The sequence below is a fragment of the Lissotriton helveticus genome, chromosome 5_1 (assembly GCF_964261635.1).
Source record: "Lissotriton helveticus chromosome 5_1, aLisHel1.1, whole genome shotgun sequence".
Lineage (NCBI taxonomy): Eukaryota > Metazoa > Chordata > Amphibia > Caudata > Salamandridae > Lissotriton > Lissotriton helveticus.
Window position 1 is genome coordinate 609,105,247 of NC_136065.1, and position 21,499 is coordinate 609,126,745.

At 45.0% G+C, this 21,499-nt stretch overlaps 1 protein-coding gene across 1 annotated transcript in view; it reads left to right on the top strand.

Moving 5' to 3' along the window:
- The first annotated feature begins 20,958 nt into the window (after positions 1–20,958).
- DNTTIP2 (deoxynucleotidyltransferase terminal interacting protein 2) overlaps positions 20,959–21,499 on the top strand; it is a 119,389-nt gene continuing 118,848 nt past the window's right edge. Inside the window, exon 1 of the mRNA XM_078640424.1 lies at positions 20,959–21,108. Within this exon, the coding sequence (XP_078496550.1) occupies positions 21,043–21,108 (66 nt within the window). The 5' untranslated portion in view covers positions 20,959–21,042. The remainder of the gene's footprint in view (positions 21,109–21,499) is intronic.

A 21,499-nucleotide genomic window follows, 5' to 3' on the forward strand; every position in this document is an offset into this window, starting at 1 on the left:
CTCAATAAGCTTGATCTAATCTCAGAGTTCTAGGTGATCAATCCAGATATTGAAATCTCCTAGTACAAGGAAGTTCGTAACAGAGAAGAGCAGAGGGGAGACTCCAAAATACCAAGCATTGGCATAGCCAATAGGTCTTGCTTTTGGGACCTTATAAGTATTTAGTTATGCAGCACAATATCCTTGGTGCAACAACATCAACTGTTGCATGGCTGTGGAGGGGAAACGCCACATACCTCCACTGAGCGACCCCCGAGGGAGGGTACCTCGGCCTCTAATCCTCCTGTGTCTCTGACGGCCAGGAGTCCTTTTCGTTTGTTCCCTCTACAGGTACGCGACCAGAGAACCGGACCAAGACCCGTCCCAGAAACGGAGCATCACGAACACCCTGACCCCGGAAGTCCCGACCCGGAAGCAGCCTACCGTGAACCCGGAAGTCCCGCCCCCATCCCAGAACCCGGAACTACAAAAGACGACGACGAAGAGAGGAGAGCGTTCCCGATAGCCGACTCGTGGCAGGAGACAGCGCGCAGAGAACCATCGAGAGAGAGCGGAAGGAGTGCGAGGATCGACGACGGAGAGTTGGAGGACGTCTGGACCGAGGAGTGGTGGAGTCCTCAGGAGGTGGCTGGAGAGCGGCCGTAACTCGAAGGGAGAGTTACGGCGGGGCACGTGAGTACCGCGTTACCGTCTCCGTGTCCCCCCCCTTTGTATAATACCTGTATATATTTGTATATAGCTATAGAGCACCATTAAAGCACCATATCACTGTATATACTAGACCTAGAGGCACGGCACTGATAAGACCTGTATCATACTCCCTACACCCCCCCCCATCACGTGCGCACCTTTCTTCTGCCCTTCCCACACCTCGCTTGACCCCCTCCCGTTTGCATCCCTGTCCGCCCCCTCCTCACGGTCATCTTTTCCCCCTCACGACCTGGTGTTGGTACCGGTGCTCGAGACGTCCATATTGAACGGACTAACCCCGGCTTCTCTGTTTCCCTCCGAGGTCCTCCCAACGCCCGGAAGACGTGAAGACCTCTGGACGATCCACTGGCCGGAATACCCTGGGGAGTCACCAGCAGCCACAACCTTGAACACTGTGTCTACGCCCGTGTACACTTGTCAGACCGAACGTTAATAAAACAGCTACCATAGCCAACTATATACGGCCTCCACGCCTGTTATTCCGGTCCGCAGCCACCCACGATCCACAATGGCTAAACACTTATAAGGTCCCAAAGGCGAGACCTATTGGCTATGCCAATTTTTTTTTTATATATACTTGGCGCTTTTGTTTCTGCTATCGCAGCAATACATTCTGAGTCGGTTTCACTTATATTTACGTGCCGCTTTTGCTGTTCTAACATTAGGTTAGTGTTTAGGGCAACTCACAGGACATATTTAACTAGAGTTTGTTTTGCATGTTTATAAGCAGCGCTTTAAACGTGCAACTATATTTTTATACCAATTTTGTATAAATATTATCCCACTACACATATATCAACAAACAGAGGCAACAAATACCAATTTTTATTGATACCTTCTGCAATGTTTTACAAATAATAGTGTACAAAGATATGCCCTTATAAGTTCTGTTATACGTTTCTATGCGCTTTCTGGTGCCTTGCAGGGCACAGCCACATGCAGCATCTGCCTATTATTTCTTATCTACTTTTCTAATTAGTGTCCAATATATGCCTTTATCCATGGTGCTTTTACTTTATAAATTTTGCCACTTTGATTTTTTTATCTGTACTATTTCTATGGTTTACAAATATACATTATTGCTACCCTAGCTTATGCTACATATACTATTACCAAAAGCATAAGAGTTACCTGCCCCAAATTTTCAGATTAGGCCCCAAAACGGGGTCCTTCAATAGGCACACTACCACCGGAGCAGATCAGAACTCAATAGCACACAGCTCCCATGCATCAGGTCCCACACTCCTGCCCCCTCACGAACAAGGCGTTGTTCGTGAGGGGGCAGCTGGATTGCATCCACCCCTACCCCCACCATCAAGATGACTTGTTCCATACTGTCACCTGACCATCTTGTGGCGCTTTTGTACAGTTTTTATTATTAAATGTGTTATGAATTGTGTGATTGAGGTATGAGTCCGTTTGGTGAATTGTGGGAGTATTTGAAGGAATGAATGTGTTGTATGGTTTAGGAGTGTGGGACCTGATGCATGGGAGTTGTGTGCTATTGAGTTCTGATATTCCACTATTATAATTATGAGTATTTAATCATGTTTTGATATGTTTGTCAAACAATTAATAACATTGTTTTATATTTTGTAATTTTTGATGTGATTGACCTTTCTTGTACTTGATCTGCTCCGGTGGTAGTGTGCCTATTGAAGAACCCCGTTTTGGGGCCTAATCTGAAGATTTGGGGCAGGTAACCTTTTTGCTTTTGGTGCTTCCTTTGTTCCCCTGTAAACCTTCTCCTACGTTGCCAGGGGTCCCCCTTCTTAGTAGTACATATACTATTACACCAGAAAATATTCAATGCGAAAGGTATAATACACATACTTACTCCACAGATACATAAAAAACTGTAGTTAGCTAACACATTCAGTACAGAAAACAACAAACAAATCCAGCAAAATATAAACAATGCCAAAACCTCTAACTTTAACTAATGCGAGACCTAGTGCATTGCAAATGCTTGTTAACCTTAAGAGTTCGCTTTGGCCCAAAAGTCGAATGTACTACTGATTTTAGAGTTACTCGCGGGATACAGCAAGGTTGTGTCCACGCGCCTCTCCTATTCTCTCTTTATTTGAACAATATTGACCTATCTCTACAGAATTTAACGTCTGATGCCCCTAGAGTCGGTACACGTATAACTCCAATACTCTTACATGCAGAAGATGCAGTCCTACTATCAAGGACTGCAAACAGTCTCCAAAGCTTAATAGAAAAATGTACCCAATTCATGACTGCAAAAGATTTCAAAAGGAATCTCAGCAAAGCCTTTGTCATGACTTGTGGGAAACGCAGAATAAAGAGTAGGTAACATCACGTGGAAGGTACCCATATCGAAAGAATAACATCTTTCTTCTATTAAGGCATCCTTTTCAATGGGAATGGCACCTGGGGCGCACATATTGATTTATGTAAGCTAAAGTTTATACAAGCTAGCGAGGGTATTTTTAGATTTGCCACAAAAATAGGCAATAGCCAATGAGGGAAATCCTCAAACTACATAGAAGTAAGTGTATTACAGGAACATGCTATGGAGCTGCACTTTGGGGGAGAGCAAATATTTAAAATATCTAAAAAGGGTCCTAGCAGTTCCTAGGTCAACTGCCACACCAATAGTTCACAAGGAGCTATGTGTACCTTACATTATCGACACAATTAGCATGGCAGCGTTCACGTTCTGGCATGGGATTTGGTCTCAAGATGAGACCAATTTCACTAAGGAAATAATTAAGGATTGCATAGCCCTTGATTACAGCAAAAAAATCCCCTGGTTACAGTATATTTTTAACCTTTTAAAAGACTGTAAGGTGAAGATTGATTATACCGATTTAGAGACCATCCAGGATTACAGCAAAGAGGACTTAAAGATGAAGTTAGCTACCTCAAAGGAACTGGTAAGAGATGCAGGAATAGGTTTAAGGCTGTGTGTCAGATCGTATTGTGAAGGCCGGCTCCTGATAGGTACCCAACCGTACCTCATCTCGGTAAGCAATCCACAACAAAGATTTTATTTAACAAGATTGAGGCTGGGCACTCTACATTACCAGATCGCTTACCCTAGAATGAGAAAGTGGATCCATAATCTCCAGAATTGCCCCTGTGATGTAAAGTCCCCACAGAGCACATTGCATTTTATACTCCATTGTAGTTTTTATCAGGATATTAGGAAATTTGCTTTTAGACCTCTATTTTCAGATCACAGGTTGTATTTTCATAAACCCGCTTTTAATTATATCTCTAGCTTGGTAAACGATAAAGTCTGCAATGCAGTAATAACTTTTATCCAAATGTCAATTAGGAGAAGAAATGATAATTCCCATCTGAAGCATTAACGTATGAAAGCACGTAGGCTCCCTACTATCTGCTCCGGCGCCAACAAGTTTTGTTAAAAATGATCTATTGCACTGTATATATGCACTTTATTCCCTCTAGAGAGTGGTTCACATAATTTTTTATTGAGATGAAATATTATCAAATATTGCATTTTTTATTCTGATTGTGAATTTAAGTTTATATAATCATTGTTTTTGTATTGGTAGAGATGTATATTAGTAGGTATTGAATTGTCTTTGATAGGTGTACATTACTATTGTTTATATAGCTTGTGACTAGCAATGGTGTGGTACATGTATAGATAACAAATAATGGCGTTAATAGGCATTGTATTGTCTTTATTTTTATCTTTTAAAAAAGAAAATTATAGGGTCTAATAATTAAGATATTTTTATGACTAGAATGCTTTTATGGTTGTACATAACATACCGAATAAAGCTTGATTGAATTGAATTGAATGCAGCATGCCGGCTGTGTAACATACACTATGTGCCTCAGGCTTGCCCAAACATGCCATGCTGTGATTGTCCACACCGCAAGTCAGCGACTGCTGACAAGTATTTCCACACATCTCGGATTAAAGGGGGTTGCCCCTTTTCTTTTTTCTACTGGACTAGTAATGCGGGGGTGGGAGGGCGGGTTTGATAAACAGGCGAGGAGGCCTTATTAATTGGTGTAAAGGAGGATTTTTATTTTCAATAGTAGAAGTGACAGAAGTTATATGAGGTATTTCATCCTGTTCCTCGTCCGAAGTGTTCTTGGAAGAATCTGAGCTTGACAGGGATCCCACGGAGGGTTGTTCTTGTTCCTCTTGCTTGGTGGAAGGGTGGTCTCCCCGAAGGCTCATAGGAGGGGAAGAAGAAGAGGAAGCCGTGAGATAACGGATTGGTTTAATAAAAGTTTGTAAACCGTCACCACACCTTTCTGTGTAGGTAGAATTCTAGGTATCTTGCTGGTGAGATAGTGAGGGGGGGGTTTATTCAGTGCCTAAGGTATCCTGCTGGTGGGATAGTGAGGGGGGGTTTATTCAGTGTCTAAGAATTTGGGGAAATAGTGCTCTGTACAGGTCGTAAAGTTGTGGTTATCCAGACAAAAGAACATACGCGTTTACCCCGAGGCAAAGGTAACGTCAGAATGCTGCCGGGCTGTTCATACTGATTTTCCTCTGTATATGCGGAACACGCTCCCTTTAACCGCACCCCGCCCCGGTTCCACCACCCGCTTCCCACAACCCACCTTCCCCCGAGCCGCTATCACTCACCGGCTCTGCCGCAACTCTCCAGAGTTGCGGCCGCTCCCCAGCATCCTCCGGACACCACCAATCTTCGCACCAGCTCTCGTCCAGTTCTCCGGTTTCAGCTTTGTGTCCCGCGTTTTCTCTCTCTAGTCCTGCGTCTTCTCTTTCAGGTCCCGCGTCTTCCCTTTCAGTTCCCGCGTCTTCGGGGTTCCACGCACAGGGTCCATCTTCACTCGACTTGCTTCCTGTCTCCAGGGCCACCGGTCTCTGACCCCTCCCCTTGCAGTACGTCTCCTTTCATTGGTCCTAGGGAAGTGTTTCCGGTGTCCTCATTGGTTGCTTCTGGGTCATGGTCGACGCCGGCGTGTTGCTGTAAACGAGGGGAGCATGGTTGTGGTAGTTTATTACAGTCCCGGTTTCGCGGTTCAGCCCGATCTGGCAACTCATCCCAGGGTGACGTCCCGGTAAGTCTGTCCTGATTAGCCCACATTTCCTCACAGCGGGTAAATGCCTCGCTGTTTTCTTTTTGTAATGAGGTTTAATAGCTTTTCAGTAACCCTGGGTGTAGTTCGCGAAGTAGCCCTATGCGTACCTACACGAAGTGCACTTCGCACTACGCGACTTACGCGAACTGCGTAGTGCACTGTGCAAAATGCTGTTCGCACTGATTGCACAGTGCTGGATGCTTGTCCACACTGAGCAAGCAGTGCAAACAGCATCTTGCACAGTGCAATCAGTCGTTTTTTGCCGCTCGTGTAGATTTCTACTCGAGCTGCAGCTTCCTCAACACGGACTGGTAGTTACTCATCACGAGCGGTCGCGAGCATACGCGACCACTCGCAATTAGAAACCTGACCTCCCCGCGTTGAGAATCTCGCCAGGAGGTTTATTTTCCACCTCATGCAACCGGCAACTTGATGTTGCTGATCGTGAACGAGGAAAAAGTCTTGCAGGGATGTAATTTTGCGTGCTCGCGGTCACCAACTTGATGTTGAGGACCGCTAGCCAGCAAAAAATGAAAGCTGCACTACGCTGTTTGCACTGTGCTACGTGCAATTCGCATAGTGCGAAGTAGCGCAAACTTTGCAAACTACGCAAGCATAGTGTAGTGCTTTGCCCAGGGTTACTTTTCAGCACGCCATAAGCACGGTTGTGTCCAAAGGCCCACTTTTGTCATTTTGTGTGCAGTAATAAAGCCTGGCGAAGAGTTTCTTGCTCTAAGATAGCCGGCTGTTGTCCTAAAAATCCAAACCATCACCTCGGGCTACGAAATCCCTACTGCTCATTCCCCTTCAGCATGCTTCTTGGAGACAGATGAACACTCTTTACCCTTGCAGATAAGGACGTATAACAAGAAAGGCATAAAAACAAAAACAGGAAAGCCTCATTTAAAGCTTGGATCTGGAAAGTTGAAGCAACTACCCTTAGAAACAAGAGACACACAAAAAGGCAGGCAATGAATACATTCTTTTTATTAATTCTTCCACACAAACAAGGGTTTGTAACATAAATTGTGGCCCTTTCAACACAGTTTCTTTTTAAGGAGAAGGAACAGTAAATCACAGAGACAATCCAATACACACCACTTAATTCCACACCAAACGTGGTGCAGCCAAAGGTGTTAGTGAAGAGTGCCTGGATATCAGGGCACCAGAGTTGGAGTAAGTGTCCGTGAAGCAGTGTGCGTGCTTTGGTGCAACCTGGGACTGTGGAGGTGATCGGCTGATCATCATGTGCACCGGAAGAAAGTGAGTCTCTGCAGTGCAGTGTGCATGTCTTGGTGCCAGCTGAGACTGCAGGAAGGAGTGCCTGGTGAAAGTGCACTCGGAGTCGACGTGAAGTCCCATCAGCGTTGTGTGTGTGGCTTCATGCCATAAGAGACCCGGAGGGTGCTGTAGTGAACATGTACCCGGAGTAACGTAATCTCAGGGGCGTGGGGTACGTGTGCCCTGCGGCCACCTCAGACCTTCCTAACAGTCGTGGCCCAGACCGGAAGGCCCGGATGAGCTGAGCTGCCAGGCTGATCCGCTGAGCCCCTTTAAGAAAGTTCTGCATGGAAGTTCCCAGTTCACTGAAGGAGGAGAGGAGAGTAGGGTCGCAACCCCAGGTAACATGGATCACTCCCTGGGCGGTGTGCGGGTCGGAGGGAAACTATCTCAGTCTCACAGTCCTTCTGGCAACGTAAGCCTTTGCTTCGGCTATGGAGTGGCAGTACTGGGGCCAGAGTGAGAAGCTGCACTTCGTGTCATCGTGGATACGTGTGGGGGGCAATTGTTATAGAAGAGGCTGATTGTCGTAATACACTTTGCCAATATTGCTGCTAATAAACTGCCGGACTGTCTTATGACGCCTGACATCATTTCTGCATAACAAAGTACACGATTGTAGCGCTACGCATTGCATTATTTCTCCATTGTAAAGTACAGGATTGCAGCGGCCCGCATTATATTATTTCTTCATTACAAAGTACATGATTGTAGCTACGCATTGCATTATTCCTTAATTGCAAAGTACATGATTGTTGCGGCACGCATTGCATTGTTTCTTAATTGCAAAGTATGTGATTGGGGTGTGACACATTGCATTACTCCTTCATTGCGCAGTACATGATTGTAGTGATATGCATTGCATTATTTCTCCCATTGCAAGGTACCGGGTTGTATCGTTAAGCATTGTATTATTTCTACTTTGCCCAGCACAGGATTGTATTGTGACGGAGTGCATTATTGTTTGTCCATTGCAACGTGTGTGATTTTAGCATTGCGACCAGCATAGCATTTTGAAAGTGGTGGTTGGGATTTGAACCTACCAGCCAGCCGGAACGAATATTACCCTTTATTATATGTTGATTTTTGTATTGTGTGGTCTGATCGTATATCTTTTTATATAAAATGTATACTCGTTTAATCAAATTTGTCTGGAGTCCATTTGTGGTGTCACCAGTGGGTTGCTGTGGGTGTGGTTGCACATGCTGTACACTTGCGCCTTGGAGAAAGGCCTGGCTGCTCGTGCCAAGCTACTAAGGCGGTGAGAAGGGCTATCTCAAACGGTGTCCTTACTTGGCCTAACGTTGAGTGGGGAGTCCTGCGTCTCGCATTTAGTGACAGTGGTGCGGGACGGGGACTCTGGCTTCCAACAGTGCACTACAAACACACTTCATCAGCAGAAGCACACAACACTTACCCATTCAAGTGCAGAACTTGAAAGTACCAATATGGGGGTGGAGTTTCCAAATTGCTTCTTAAAGTTTTTTTTGGTTTTCACGTAAGCTATTGTGAAAGCTTCACTGACAATGCTCAGGAAGTGGTTGACATGCACTCTAATTTATCTAAGTTCAAATCACAATTTTAACTGTGTTGCAAGTAACATCAAGACATTTTTTAACAAACTTCGTATGCATGCCATGGAAAGGGCTCCACCCAAACCCAATGGTAAATAAAAATCTCATATTACGTATCTAGATGTGGACATAACGTTCACAGTCACAGGCATTAGCACTAAGGTTTTCAAAGAGCCCACAGGGTGGAACAACATGCTGTTTTACAGCAGCTTTCATCCACCCACACTGAAGAAACATCTACCCTTTTCACAATTTACATGTATTAAACGTATAACATACAACCAGGATGTATTGACTGAAACTTTGCAACAGTGCAAAACTCACTTTCAACACGTGGGTATCCCCATGAGATCTTGGACAACACCTTGGAACGAGTAGGAGCCATTGTCAGAATAAGTCTACTTGAGAAGAAGGTCAAAGAACCAATGAAAAGGCTCAAGAGCACTGCAACGATTCTGCAATAGTTTCTAACTGACTGGTTTTAAGTCCATTGAGGAGGACAATTCAGATAGAAACAATTCTCTGACAAAGCAATATTCAATCTTCATGATTAGTTTTCATGATTAGCCAAACAACATTCATCACAATAATTCTCGTCCAGGTTGATTTATTATCTCTGCCAGATCTATAATCCAGCCTCACATCATTTCAGATGATGAACAGATATTAACTTAGAGGATTAAAATTTGATACTAGACTAATTTCAGACATCAACTCGCACAGGCTTATCTGACATTCCGACACAGAACCTCAATACAAGATTTTGAATTTCACTCATAGCGGTTTATGCATCAGGGTACAGCATGCAATAACAATGTACACTATTGTATTTTTTGTGATTAGATTGTATCATCTTAAATGTCCATTGATCCACGATGATCAATCCATGCTTATCTTTGCACATAGTAAACCAGCATAGCCTATTTCAATAAGCTCCATCCCAATGTAAACCTTCGAGATGTAACAACCATGTGCACCAAATTTCTCGCTTCATTTACACATATATTCCATCATATTGTACCATTTTGTATGCTCTTAGATTTGTGATGTTTTATTTATGCACAATTTTGTACATAGGCAACATTGAGTGAGAACACGACCACGGGAAGGAGCATCTGATTAGCTACTTAATGTTTTCATGTTCCCTTCCTATCAATGCTCTTACTTGAGGTTCAATTGTACTTTGTTATAATGACTCCCATCAATTAGTATTTATTTTTTAATCTACTCCCGATGTCTGTCAAGTTTCTTTCCTGCTTCTGTCTAGTCTTTATTTACTTTCCACTGCTCGGGGTATTAACACAATCAAGTAGCATCATGACGTACTTACTAATAAGCACTGGTACCTTTGGCATCCAGAAGACTTTCTCTACGATTGCCCGATAGGATTTTTTCCGTAATGTGCACACATAAAAAGGTAAGCTGTGCAGGACAGGAGCATGTATCTGTTTCTTAAAACCGTTTTTAGAATTACTAGTTAATTATTTTCCTTTGAACTTGGCTTGTTTAGGACAGTGCTTGGGCCATCATTACACTCAAGAACACGGCTCTGCACTAGGGTGACCAACTGGCCTAGATGCAAATTTAGGACGGTGAGTGTAAAAATTCAGGACAAAGGGTCAAAATTCAGGACAAAAATTCAGGACTAAAATTCAAGACAGAAGGTCAAAATTCAGCACAGAATTCATACCATAAAATGAACTATTACACATTTACCTTATTTCTAGCAGGAAGTGAACCCCTAGCCTTTCCCAAGACTCTGTATAATTGTCTTGTTAAATCCTATCAGGTTTGGGCAATTAATTAGCAATCGGGTGTACTTTCAAATGCACTATTTATCACCAATGTATTGGAGGAGAACGTTCTTCCCTTCTGCATGATATCGAATTGTCTGCTATTTCTTTGTATTCACCAATGATATAGGCCGAACGTGTTTTAAAATGAGCGATTTGCCACTCATGTCCCAAAATCATAGGTAGAAAAACCTGGATATTCATGTTATGATACGTAAAAGTACAAGGTATCTCTAGGGCTCAGTAAAACATGCAGTGTCTAGGACAACAGCTTTACTGTTAAGCCAGATTTAAAAGGTTGAATATTATACTTCTGCTGTGTTGGCAAGTGCAAGCCTGAAAGTGCAGTTAAAGGAAACAAACAAGGGCCCAAATCTACTAATAGTGGAAGCAATGCAGTGTATCAACCAATGAGGCTGCAGTGCCTTGCGTCAAAGGGAGAGAGAAAAAATGTGCCATATCTGCAAAGAAATGGCACATCTTTTCTCTACCTTAGTGCTGGTGAACTTTTGGCCGCCATGCCCCAATGCACACAACTTTAACCGTTGTGCAAGGGTGTATGTATGTTCTCTCTAAAGCAAGGTTTGGTACCAGGTTTTGTTTGGGGCCCTTCCAGTCCAAAAACTATCATTAAAAAATGTTCCCACTTTGTATGTGAGCTGGACTATTCACTACACAGGGAAAGTTAGAAAAATAAGAAGAAATTAAAACGTTTCTCCATATTACGCCTACCTGCCTCGAGGAGGCATACGGTATTAATGCAAATCACTGTCTGCGAATGACGGAAGATAGGGATTTGGGATAAAACTCATTGGTCGTTGAATGGAAACCTCAATGTTTCACCCATAAAATGAACTCTTGAAGCAAAGTAGCGCATAGTGTAACTTTTTGCTGCTTTCAGGAACTTTCCAAAGCAAACCCAGTGACCCACACTGTCATTTTGTACAAACGGCACCTTGGTTCAACAAATCCCTCTATGAAGAAAGAAAGTACCTAAGATCTCTGGAGAAACAATGGAGACAAGCACCCTCCACCGATAATTTGGCCACGCTTTGTTCAGCGAGATCCGAGTACCACAAGCACATCTTCCTTGGAAAAGCGACGCACTTCAGGACCCTCCTCGACTCAGCCAAAAATAGACCTAAAAAACTATTTGATCTCAACAAGAATCCAAACTGCTCTCCCACATCCTCCAAGGTGGAGGATTCTACAAAGAAAGCAGCGAAATTCGCTATATTCTTTGACGAAAAAGTGAAATCACTTGTGGATCAGGTCAGTCATCCTACCCCTCCAGAGGAGCACAAATCCTGAACCATTTGGCAGAACTTTGATCCCATCTCCGAAGATGCCCTCCTCAAATGCATCCTAGAAACAAAGCCCTCCAACCATTCTCTTGACCTCATCCCTAGTGCCATTGCCATTGACTTCTATACCCATTCTCTGTCCTATTGGACCACTTTGGTTAACCTCTCCCTCTGTCAAGGCTCCCTTCCTGTTTCCTTCACACTGGGCAGGTCACCACTCTGCTTAGAAAACCCACTGCTGATGCCAACAACCTCAACAACTTCCGCCCCATCACTAACCTACCTTTTCATACGAAAATCACAGAAAGATGTGTAGTGAAACAACTCTCTTGTCATATCAAGGACAATGATCTTCTTGACAATTTCCAGTCCGGCTTCATTCAAAACTGCAGCACTGAAACAGCCCTGCTGCAAGTGATTGATGACGTGCTGCGGATACTCGATTCTGGGGAGTCTTGTCTTCTTATTCTCCTTGACCTTTCTGCAGCCTTTGACACTGTCAACCACAACACTCTCCTTAACACTCTTCAAAAGAGAAAGGGCATGGAGGGCACTGTGCTTAAATGGTTTGCTTCCTTCCTCTCTGATAGATCCCAAATGATCCAAATAGCGAATAGTCTTTTACCTCCTTTGGCGGTAGGTCAAGGTGTTCCTCAAGGCTCTATACTTGCACCCATATTGTTCAATCTCTATTTAGAACCATTAGGAAATCTCCTAAGTAAATCCGGGATCCACTATCATCTCTATGCGGACGACACTCAAATCTACCTCAAGGTTGCCTCCACTCACGATCTTTCCATCCTAAGCTCTACTCTCGACTCCATTAAAAACTGGATGTTAACTCATCAACTGATTCTGAAGCCCTCTAAAACTGAATTCCTCCTCCTCTCCTCCTCACTTTCTCCTCCCCAGGGTCAATCATGGATGGATCAGATCAATCTACTTAACAATAAACCCATTATTGTCGACAGCGCAAAATCCCTTGGTGTCATACTCGACACAAAACTCAATCTACTTTCCCACATTAATTCCATTGCAAAGTCTGCTCGATACCAACTGCACCTTCTTTGGGGGTTTCGTCGCTTCTTCCCAGAGCATGACCTTAAAAACCCTGGTCCAATCGCTGGTTCTCTCCAGACTGGACTACTGCAACTCTCTTCTTACTGGCCTCCCCAAATCCCACCTGTCCTCCCTTAAATCTGTTCTCCATTCAGTAGCTTGTTTCATATATGGGGCAAAAAGAAGCGACCACATCACACCCATTTTATCCACACTCCGTTTGCTTCCCATCGAGGCAAGATCTATCTACAAGACTGCCTGTATCACCCACAAAGCCTTGCACTCCTCCTCTCCTCGCTACCTGGTGAATAAACTGAAACTCTCTGGAGGCCATCACGTAATGCGGAAAACCTATTGCTTGAACCTCCCACTTTCAAGAAGGAAAGGTCGATGGCCCAATCCTTTTCAGGCAACGCGGTGAGAATCTGGAACTCACTTCCGCCTCAGCTCTGGACCACCGCCTCTTCCTAGGCCTTCAAAACTGACTTCAAAGCTCTCCTCCTTCATAGATACTTCCAAACTTAATTCACACCCTCTCTATTATCTGAAGGAAATCCCTCCTTTATAGGAAACGCTGTTCTACATGACTAGAAGCAGTGCTTTAAATGGAAAATAATAAGTGGAGGTACTCATTAATATGAGCTAGATGCGTGGCTAGTGGGCGTGGCTAGGGGCGAGGCTTATGGCAACATATGATGATACATAATGACTTCTATATCAATTGCAGCAACTATGAAAAACACATGAGAAATGTGTTTATATAAATGAAACAGGTTAACTGATTACACAACATGAAACCCAAGTTGGATGATATGTGAACAGTTCCATGTTTTGTAATATTTGCTGCTTTTTAATGCCATACAGTTATTTGTTGGTGTTTGGCACAATACTGGATACACTTAAGCGTGCGCGCACGCACACACACGCACACAAAAACAAGCAGACGTACACAAGCATACACATTCCCTCTAAAATCTACTGAGTGTCCTGATTCTCTCTCTTTTCTCTCACAGAAAACAGGCACACACACAAGTCTCCTGTTCTCCCCTACATGCTGTACTCATCCCCTAAATTTGCCGTCTGGAAAATTAAAGTCAAGAAATGCACCAGATTTATGACTTTACAAAAATGTTCCTTGGCTGCAGCCGGCATGTTTTTCTTATTAAATTCGTTATGAAATCCTGCACACTTTGATTCCACAAACCTGCTGCTGTAATGCTTCTATCTGTTGTCTCAGGAGTGTCACAGATCCAGAAGAGAATTCCTCACCTTCACCCTATCACCACCATGTGTGATATACAACACCAACACAATAAATGGTGACCAGGGGGAAAGAGGGAAACATAACAAGGATAATAGGGGAAAACAAGATTTCAGCAGTATTCAGCGATATCAGATATTCTGTACGTCAGGACAACAGGACAGCTGTGTGAAGATAACACAATATGTTAACATCATACCTTCTATGGACTAAAGGGAATTATCGCTAGTGTAACTAGAAGATTATCTGAAACAAGGAGACTTTCACCCTTAGGGATTCCCTCAGGTGTCAGACTTATGCAAATGAGTATTCCAGGATAGTACATTCAGGATTCTAATAAATAAACAAGCATTTACAATGAAATAGGTCTCGCAGCATTAAAGTTTGAGCTATTGGCATTGTATATTACAATGTGTTGCATTAATTTGTTATCAAACTCTGAATTGTTTTATAAAGATTGATTGCAAACTGTCAAAACAACCTTTATAGGGCAGCCAGCATAGACATCAAATAGGAACAGCAGCTGCTAGCAAGCACTAGCTTGCCATTTGGTACATCCGCTTTCAAGGTACATGACAACAGCAGCAAGGCACTGACTGAACCAAGAGCCCAGTGGTCTTTCTGGATTGTATACTGCGTTGCTGTTCTGCCATTCAGCAGTTAATATAATATCGTTACGGGGCTATCAAGTCTGACGGCTTTGGGGTGGTCACTTCAGCAGTTAGGTGAAGCAACTTCTATATAATGGCAGATGGTTAAACTCAGCACCTGACGTATGGCAGCTCCGGGCAAGACAAATGATTACAAGTGCAGAACCAGCCTCAGTCTGAACCTTGATAGCACATAAAACATTACAAGTGCAGCAGGTTGGCAGGACGCACCCAGGAAATCACAGCGACTGCAGGAGTTGCTTGGCAGTCAAGAGATTGAGAGGGGCATATCAGAGGTCTCTTATGCCTTTGTGGTCATACTGGGCTCTTAACTGAATGAAGGTTGAGGACAAATCTTAAAAGTCGGCTGCAGCTACACAGTCCAAAGTGGACTAAAGCTAGGGGCATCGAAAATATGCAAGTGCATAGTCGCTTTTTAAAGGTAAACATGAATCTGCTTCAAACTCTCCAACTAGTGCAATATAAGCAAATATTACCAACAAAATAACCCCGGCTGCTTCAAATATTAAACAGGTTGTGCGTGGGGTACAAAGCAGCACCTGACAATTTATTGGGTGATCTTTCAGACGGATATACTCAAATAGGTGTCATTTTTGCCCAGAGCCTACAAAGACCCCCCACCCACACCCCGATGAAAGAATGAGAGGGTTGAATTTGTGTCGGCAGCTGCAAACAAATACTAAAACACCTGAGAGGAGTGTTCTTGTGACACTTGCAATGCATTTCAAGTTTATATCACGGGCATAGTTCTCAAAACAGCAGTGCTGCTAAAGAACCTCAACTTATTGCATCTTTTTATGGTCTGGAGTCTTAAAATCTAAAATGTCCGGTCGTTCTGCTAGACGGGTTCTTAGTGGAAATAGATGCCCTCAGGGGCCTAAAACGTGTAACACAAGGTAAAGTGAGAGACTTAAGAAAGGATATAGAACATAGCTGGAAGGTACAGAATAAATAAAGAGCGTTTATTATTAGAAGTGTTTACAATTTGGTTTATGTTTTTTGCTGAGCACAACCCCGAATTCACCACACACCAATATTAATACAAAGGCAGAGTTTAAGGCAGGCTGAGTGGCTAGATTGTTACTCTATGAATCCACCAACAGTGCGTTATTCGATGTGTATTTAAGCATGCAGTAAGTAAGCACTGTCGCAATCCACATTCCTTATGACTGGGGCTACAACTAAGGTCACCTTGAGTTCGGGGATGAATACGTCCCTCCCCCATCCCCTTATTTTAAGGGCCTGGGAACTTGTGCCTCTCCAGACTGTATTTTTAAGTTACGGGAGACTGTGTAAAATGAAAGATTGGGTTGGTTGGCGAGTCCTTGACCCATAACGAGGGCTGCAGTATAAGGACGGTTACAAGAGGCATCTGCTCTCCGAGAGGGAGGCTTGCTACACGGTCCTGTTAGGATGTTAGATCATCGGTGGTCGCCCCGGTGCTGAGTTGGGGTGACGCTCCCTTGGCATTGATACCCGAGGTTATGTTTTGAGTTTACTGGTTAGATCTCTCAAGTGCAGCGTATGGATGATGCTACCCGAATAGAGATGGGGGGTGTGGGGGGGGGGTCCGATGAGCAACTTTCAGACTGATGTTCACCCACAGATCTTCGGTACGAAGATACTGGATGTTTTAGTTGTGTCGTTCTTTGGTACTCGCCTAGGTGAAACGTTAGTGTGCTCCAGTATTACTGCTCCCCGTGATTCGTTAGTTGTGTTGAGATTAGTTGGTAGGTACTCATTCAGGTGCAGCGGGATGATTGTGCTCCCTGGCCTTTGCACCCGGGTGCAACGTCAAGCAGATGTTTCCCAGGAACTGCGCCCAGTGGTTTGATGTTTCGGTGCCATTGACCCAAGAAGGGGGCTAGGGTGATGCCTCACTGTTACACCGCACCCCCACCCCTTTGTCTGGGTGGGTTAAGGTTGGGCACAAACATGAGATAATGGGGGTACTTTCCGAGTTCTCAACCAGGTGCAGTGTCAGGGTGATGCTCCCCGAATGGAGTTCTGAGCTTTGGAGTATGTTTGTGGTGAAAGGGGGGTTTGGGGGTGTTAAGATGTCTCTGTACTCACCCAGGTGCAGCGTCAGGTTGATGCTCGAGGGGTACTGCACTCCTGCCAGCATGCTCTGGCTCTGCCACCAGGTGGTGTCCTGGGGGTTGTTGTAGTCGGTCAGATAGTCCGCACTGTGCCGCAGGACCGGGGAGCGCGAGTCGCACGTGTGGCAGCTCTTGGTGACGCCGGTGACCCCCGTCTGCACGCAGTACTCCTCCGGCGGGGAGCCACACGTGTTGGTGGCCTCCACCGTCACATTAAAGGCGGCGTTGACGAACTCCGGCATGCAGCGCTGCGGCAGCCCCTCCTCGGCCGTGCATTCGTCCATGGCGGCGCGCCCCCGGGCGCACAGCAGCCCGAGGCAGAGCAGCAGCAGCCACATTCTGCGCCCTCCGGGGCTCGCGGCAGCGGCACGCGCTCCCCCTGGCACTGCAGAGCTCGCGCCCCTCGGAGCTGCAGGTGATGGGCTCGCGCGCCACCTGAGTTCTGGAAGTTCTTGGGCTCGCGCTGGCTGCAGGGCGGTGGTTGGTGCTCGCGCTCCGCCGTCAATGGCCATCCGGCTGCAGCAGCCCGGGAGGAGCACCTACTTCCGGTTTGGCCGGCAATGCTTCCGGGTCGCCGCAGGCAGCGCGGCAGCCCGCCCTGCACGGGGAAGGGAGGCAGCTTTCGAGGAGGACAGCACCTGGCCGCGAGCGCGTTCTCGTGCGCGTGGCCTTAACAAATCGGCGCGCGCGGCCAGTGCTGTCCTCCTGGGAAGCTGAGCCGCTAACAATAAGGTCTCTGGCGAGAGCGAGCTTCGCTCGCTTCTAGCCGAGACCTAAAAATGAAGGCTTGTATATTGGAGCCAATATGTATATCTGTATATCTCTACAAGAGGAGAAAGGCTCACCTTATCAGAAAGAAACTTAAACCTTGTACATGCACTTCGCCAGATTTAAAACGCTCTCCTGACAGGTTTGTTAATACTATCACAAACCATGAGAAACATCCATAGAGCGTAATCAACAAATGTTGATTCTCAGTAACTATGAGAATCAGTTCAAAGATAGTGTCCGAATAGACCAACAAAACAAAGCTACACTAACATGTAGCACTGACTTTAATCAAAGTCGGCACAGGAATTCCAAAACTGCTCTGAAATATAAGGCAAACAACCAAAAGAAGAACGGAGTTCTAAACGCTACACGAGTGTCGACAAAAACAACATAAGAGAGGGAGTTGGAACGGAACAGACCGTACTCACAAGAAATATCGGCTAGACAAAAGGCCTCGCAATCGCACTTGCAATTCGAAACGCCGAAACCTCCTCGGACGCCTTCACCTCCACCGTGACCCGGAACGAATTCAGGAGCTAATCCGAACGCGAAGCACTTCCGAGGGCGCGAGGCGGGATCAAATAGAATTGTACAGCGCATGCATTGTTTCCGGCGCATGCGTGTCGTTGGGTCTTCTTCCCTTTTGCCAATCGTTCTCCGCAGTCATATGCCAACCACGACTTTCTGCGTTGCTACAGGCACTACAACTGCAAAGAGGATCTAAAGGCATTGGGGAGCAGGCTAAGGCTTATGCGCCGGGTGTTCTGTTCGTTTAAAAAATGAATTATCACACCATTGCATCTCTCACCCTCCCTGTCACGCCTTATATTTCTTTTAAGCATATGCTCCGAAGAATCTTCTGATGATCTCCCACACTTTCACTTCCCTCCCTGGCTGCTGCCCTTCTTAACGATTAATGCGTTTAACTGTCCTCACACCCGATGGATCGCCAGACAGTTGTTTAACTACATTTTAAACAATTGCCAGGATCTTAAAAGAAACTGTCTTATTTGCATGTTCAGTTCCAGTTAAAGTAATGCAAAGTACTGGCTCTGCAGCTTGAGTTTTGCTGTGGGTTTTAGTCACTTAAGCCAACTATCGACCTCGGAAAGATAAACACCTGCACTGTTAAGCACAGCGTGATGCACAGCAAGCCCTCTTAGACCCCTGCAGTCTGGGGCCATTCACATGGACGCTGCTGAAATCTCCAGCAGCGACTGCAGGAGGCTTGGCGCCCGTACGAGTTCCTGAGAGGCAGAGCGGCATCTAACCTGTGTTAGAGGAGATAAACAACAGGAGCCTGCAGTGCCAACTATTAGGGTACCGGTACTCTCCCTTGGCTAATGAGAGGTGCCGGTACTGAGGGCCCGAAAATTCAGAAGTGCCGGTACTCAGTACCGGTGAGTACCGGACCATTTAAAGCACTGACTAGAAGTGCCTTCCCAATGTGTTCTTGTGGTTTGAGAGCCTGCCATTTACTGCAGTATTATACTTCTACTTGTATTGTGTACTCCTTTGTAACATGCACACGTCACTTTCCCTCTTGGAATGTATCGTTTGCTACCTCTTGTATTTTGTTTGCTTTTGATACATGCACAATTGCCACCATTGCCTCATGTAACGTAACGTTTGTTCTTGTTTTGAGTATCTGCAATTTAGTGCAGTATTATACCTCTATTTGTACTTTGTACACTTTTGTAACATACACACGTCACTTTTTTTCTTTTGTGACGTATCGTTTGCTACCTCTTGTATTTTGTTTGCTCTCGATACATGCACAATTGTCACTATTGCCTCTAGGGTGACCAACTGTCCGTAAATTTCACGGACCGTCTGTCATTTTAGTATGATGTCCACAAGGCGTCCGTAATTTGGGGATCTCAAATTACGGACGCCTTACAGACATCATACTAAAATCGAAATGGGAAATCTCAGTAAGGAATGCTGTTTCCCATGCGAGAGGCCACGTGAGTTTAAATGATTTCACTCGGGCCTCTCACTCTTATCTTTTAAACTGAAGAGGCTCCCTGCAGCCGCCCCTCCCGGACCTCCCTCGTCAGAGGCGCAACTAGAGCCAAATTTCGGGGGGGGGGGGCTAAGAAAAAAATTCGGGGGGGGGGCTGAACCTTTAATCAGTAGGCTGAGTGGAGCTGCAGGGGCTCTTAGAAGGAGTAAAACAACTGCAAGGCCTAATTAACATTCGAATGGTCTTTTAAAGACCTGTGAAACGTTCGGGTGCGGCTCTGTGTGTGCACGGGATCTGTCTTATCCCGGGCTGCCACACATGACGGGGGGCTGAAGCCCGGTGAGTTCAATGGGTGTTGCGCGCCTGTCCCTCGTGCAGACTTGTCAGTCTGAGACTGCAGCTGATTGTCATTCAATAAGTGCTAATGGGCCCAATTGACAGCATGTGGGGTGAATTCTCCTGCAAGGGACTAGGGCAAAGCATTCTGCTTTTGTCTTGGTGCCATGCTGGAGAAAATAAAAATAAAATAACTAACACCGTTTTCACTGTACATTTAAAAGACAGATTTCAACATACAAATAAAAAAATACTATTTATTAATATTTATTGTTACTAGCACAAATCTTGATTGCAGAAAGGGCCTGATGTCGCTTTGCAAAGTTGTGCGCACACTGAAAAACTGTGAAGTACACGTTTGGCTCAACCTTATATAAACTTATTTTGACTTGTATTTATTTTGGTTGTCTATAATTTTTACTACTTATATATTATTGTGCTACCTCCTCTGATATGTCTGTTAAACTTATGTTTTGTCCCAGATTTTTGTCCTGAATTTTGACCTTCTGTCCTGAATTTTTGTCCCGGATTTTGACCCTTTGTCCTGAATTTTTACACTGACCGTCCTGAATTTGCACCCTGCCAGTTGGTAACCCTAATTGCCTCATGTACCGTAACGTTTGCTCTTTTAACATGCTGACTTGTAATTTTTCCTCATGTTCCACTACTGTTCCTATTGTGAAGCGCTCTGACACCTTCGGGTAAAGCCGCGCTATATGAAAACGCATTAAATAAAATAAATAAATAATAAAGAAATACAAACGAAGACTGACAGCAAGCACCCTAACAGACAGTCCATCTTTAGGGATCGGCACGGGTCACAGAAGCGGGCATCTTAAGGTCAGGCAAAACCTGTTTCAAGCCCAGACCTGGCTAAGCCAGTGGCTGTTAAGGAATAAGGGGGAGTAGTTTACCCAGTGCAGGCACCACGGAGAGTAGTTTACCCAATACAGGGCAGAAACGGGAGTAGAGACTGATATAGCTAATGACTGATATCAAGAATCAAGTGCGTGTTAACAGCGTGATGACGATTGATTGTACGTCGACGGCGAACAGTGATCCGCGTGGTGTGAATTTCGTGCACGGAAGAAAGCTTGATACTGGCGCACGTTCCCAGAGAACGTCATTAGTGGGAGGAGCCGAATGTAAAACATGGTGGCCACCAGGAGAGGTACTGTGATCGAGCCATCGGCAGAATCGGAAGACTCGGGTGCCCAGGTAATAACTGATTGAGCCCTGTGGGCACGTGTTTACCCTTTATAGCTGCTCAGTTGGAGGGGCGAGTTTTGGATGATGATACCAAGCGTTTGGCACGCTGAACGGCTAACTCCGCGTAGTTCTCTATACGTGGATCATTTGCATTTGAAAGTTTTCTAATCGTTACACACATGGTCTGCCTAAGTGGGTGCGGGGTGTGGATCATATTGTGCCTACTGGTAGACTGTGAGATTCACAAGGTCCCAAGGAGTCACACAGTGTGTGGGACCTTTTACAGCCAATTCGGACACAGGCAACTATAAATAGTTTGCTTAGTTTTCGAGTCCGCGTTTACATTTTCTAAAATGAAATTGGCGTGTTTGTTTTGGCTGTGTTTCAGACTCGCATGCCA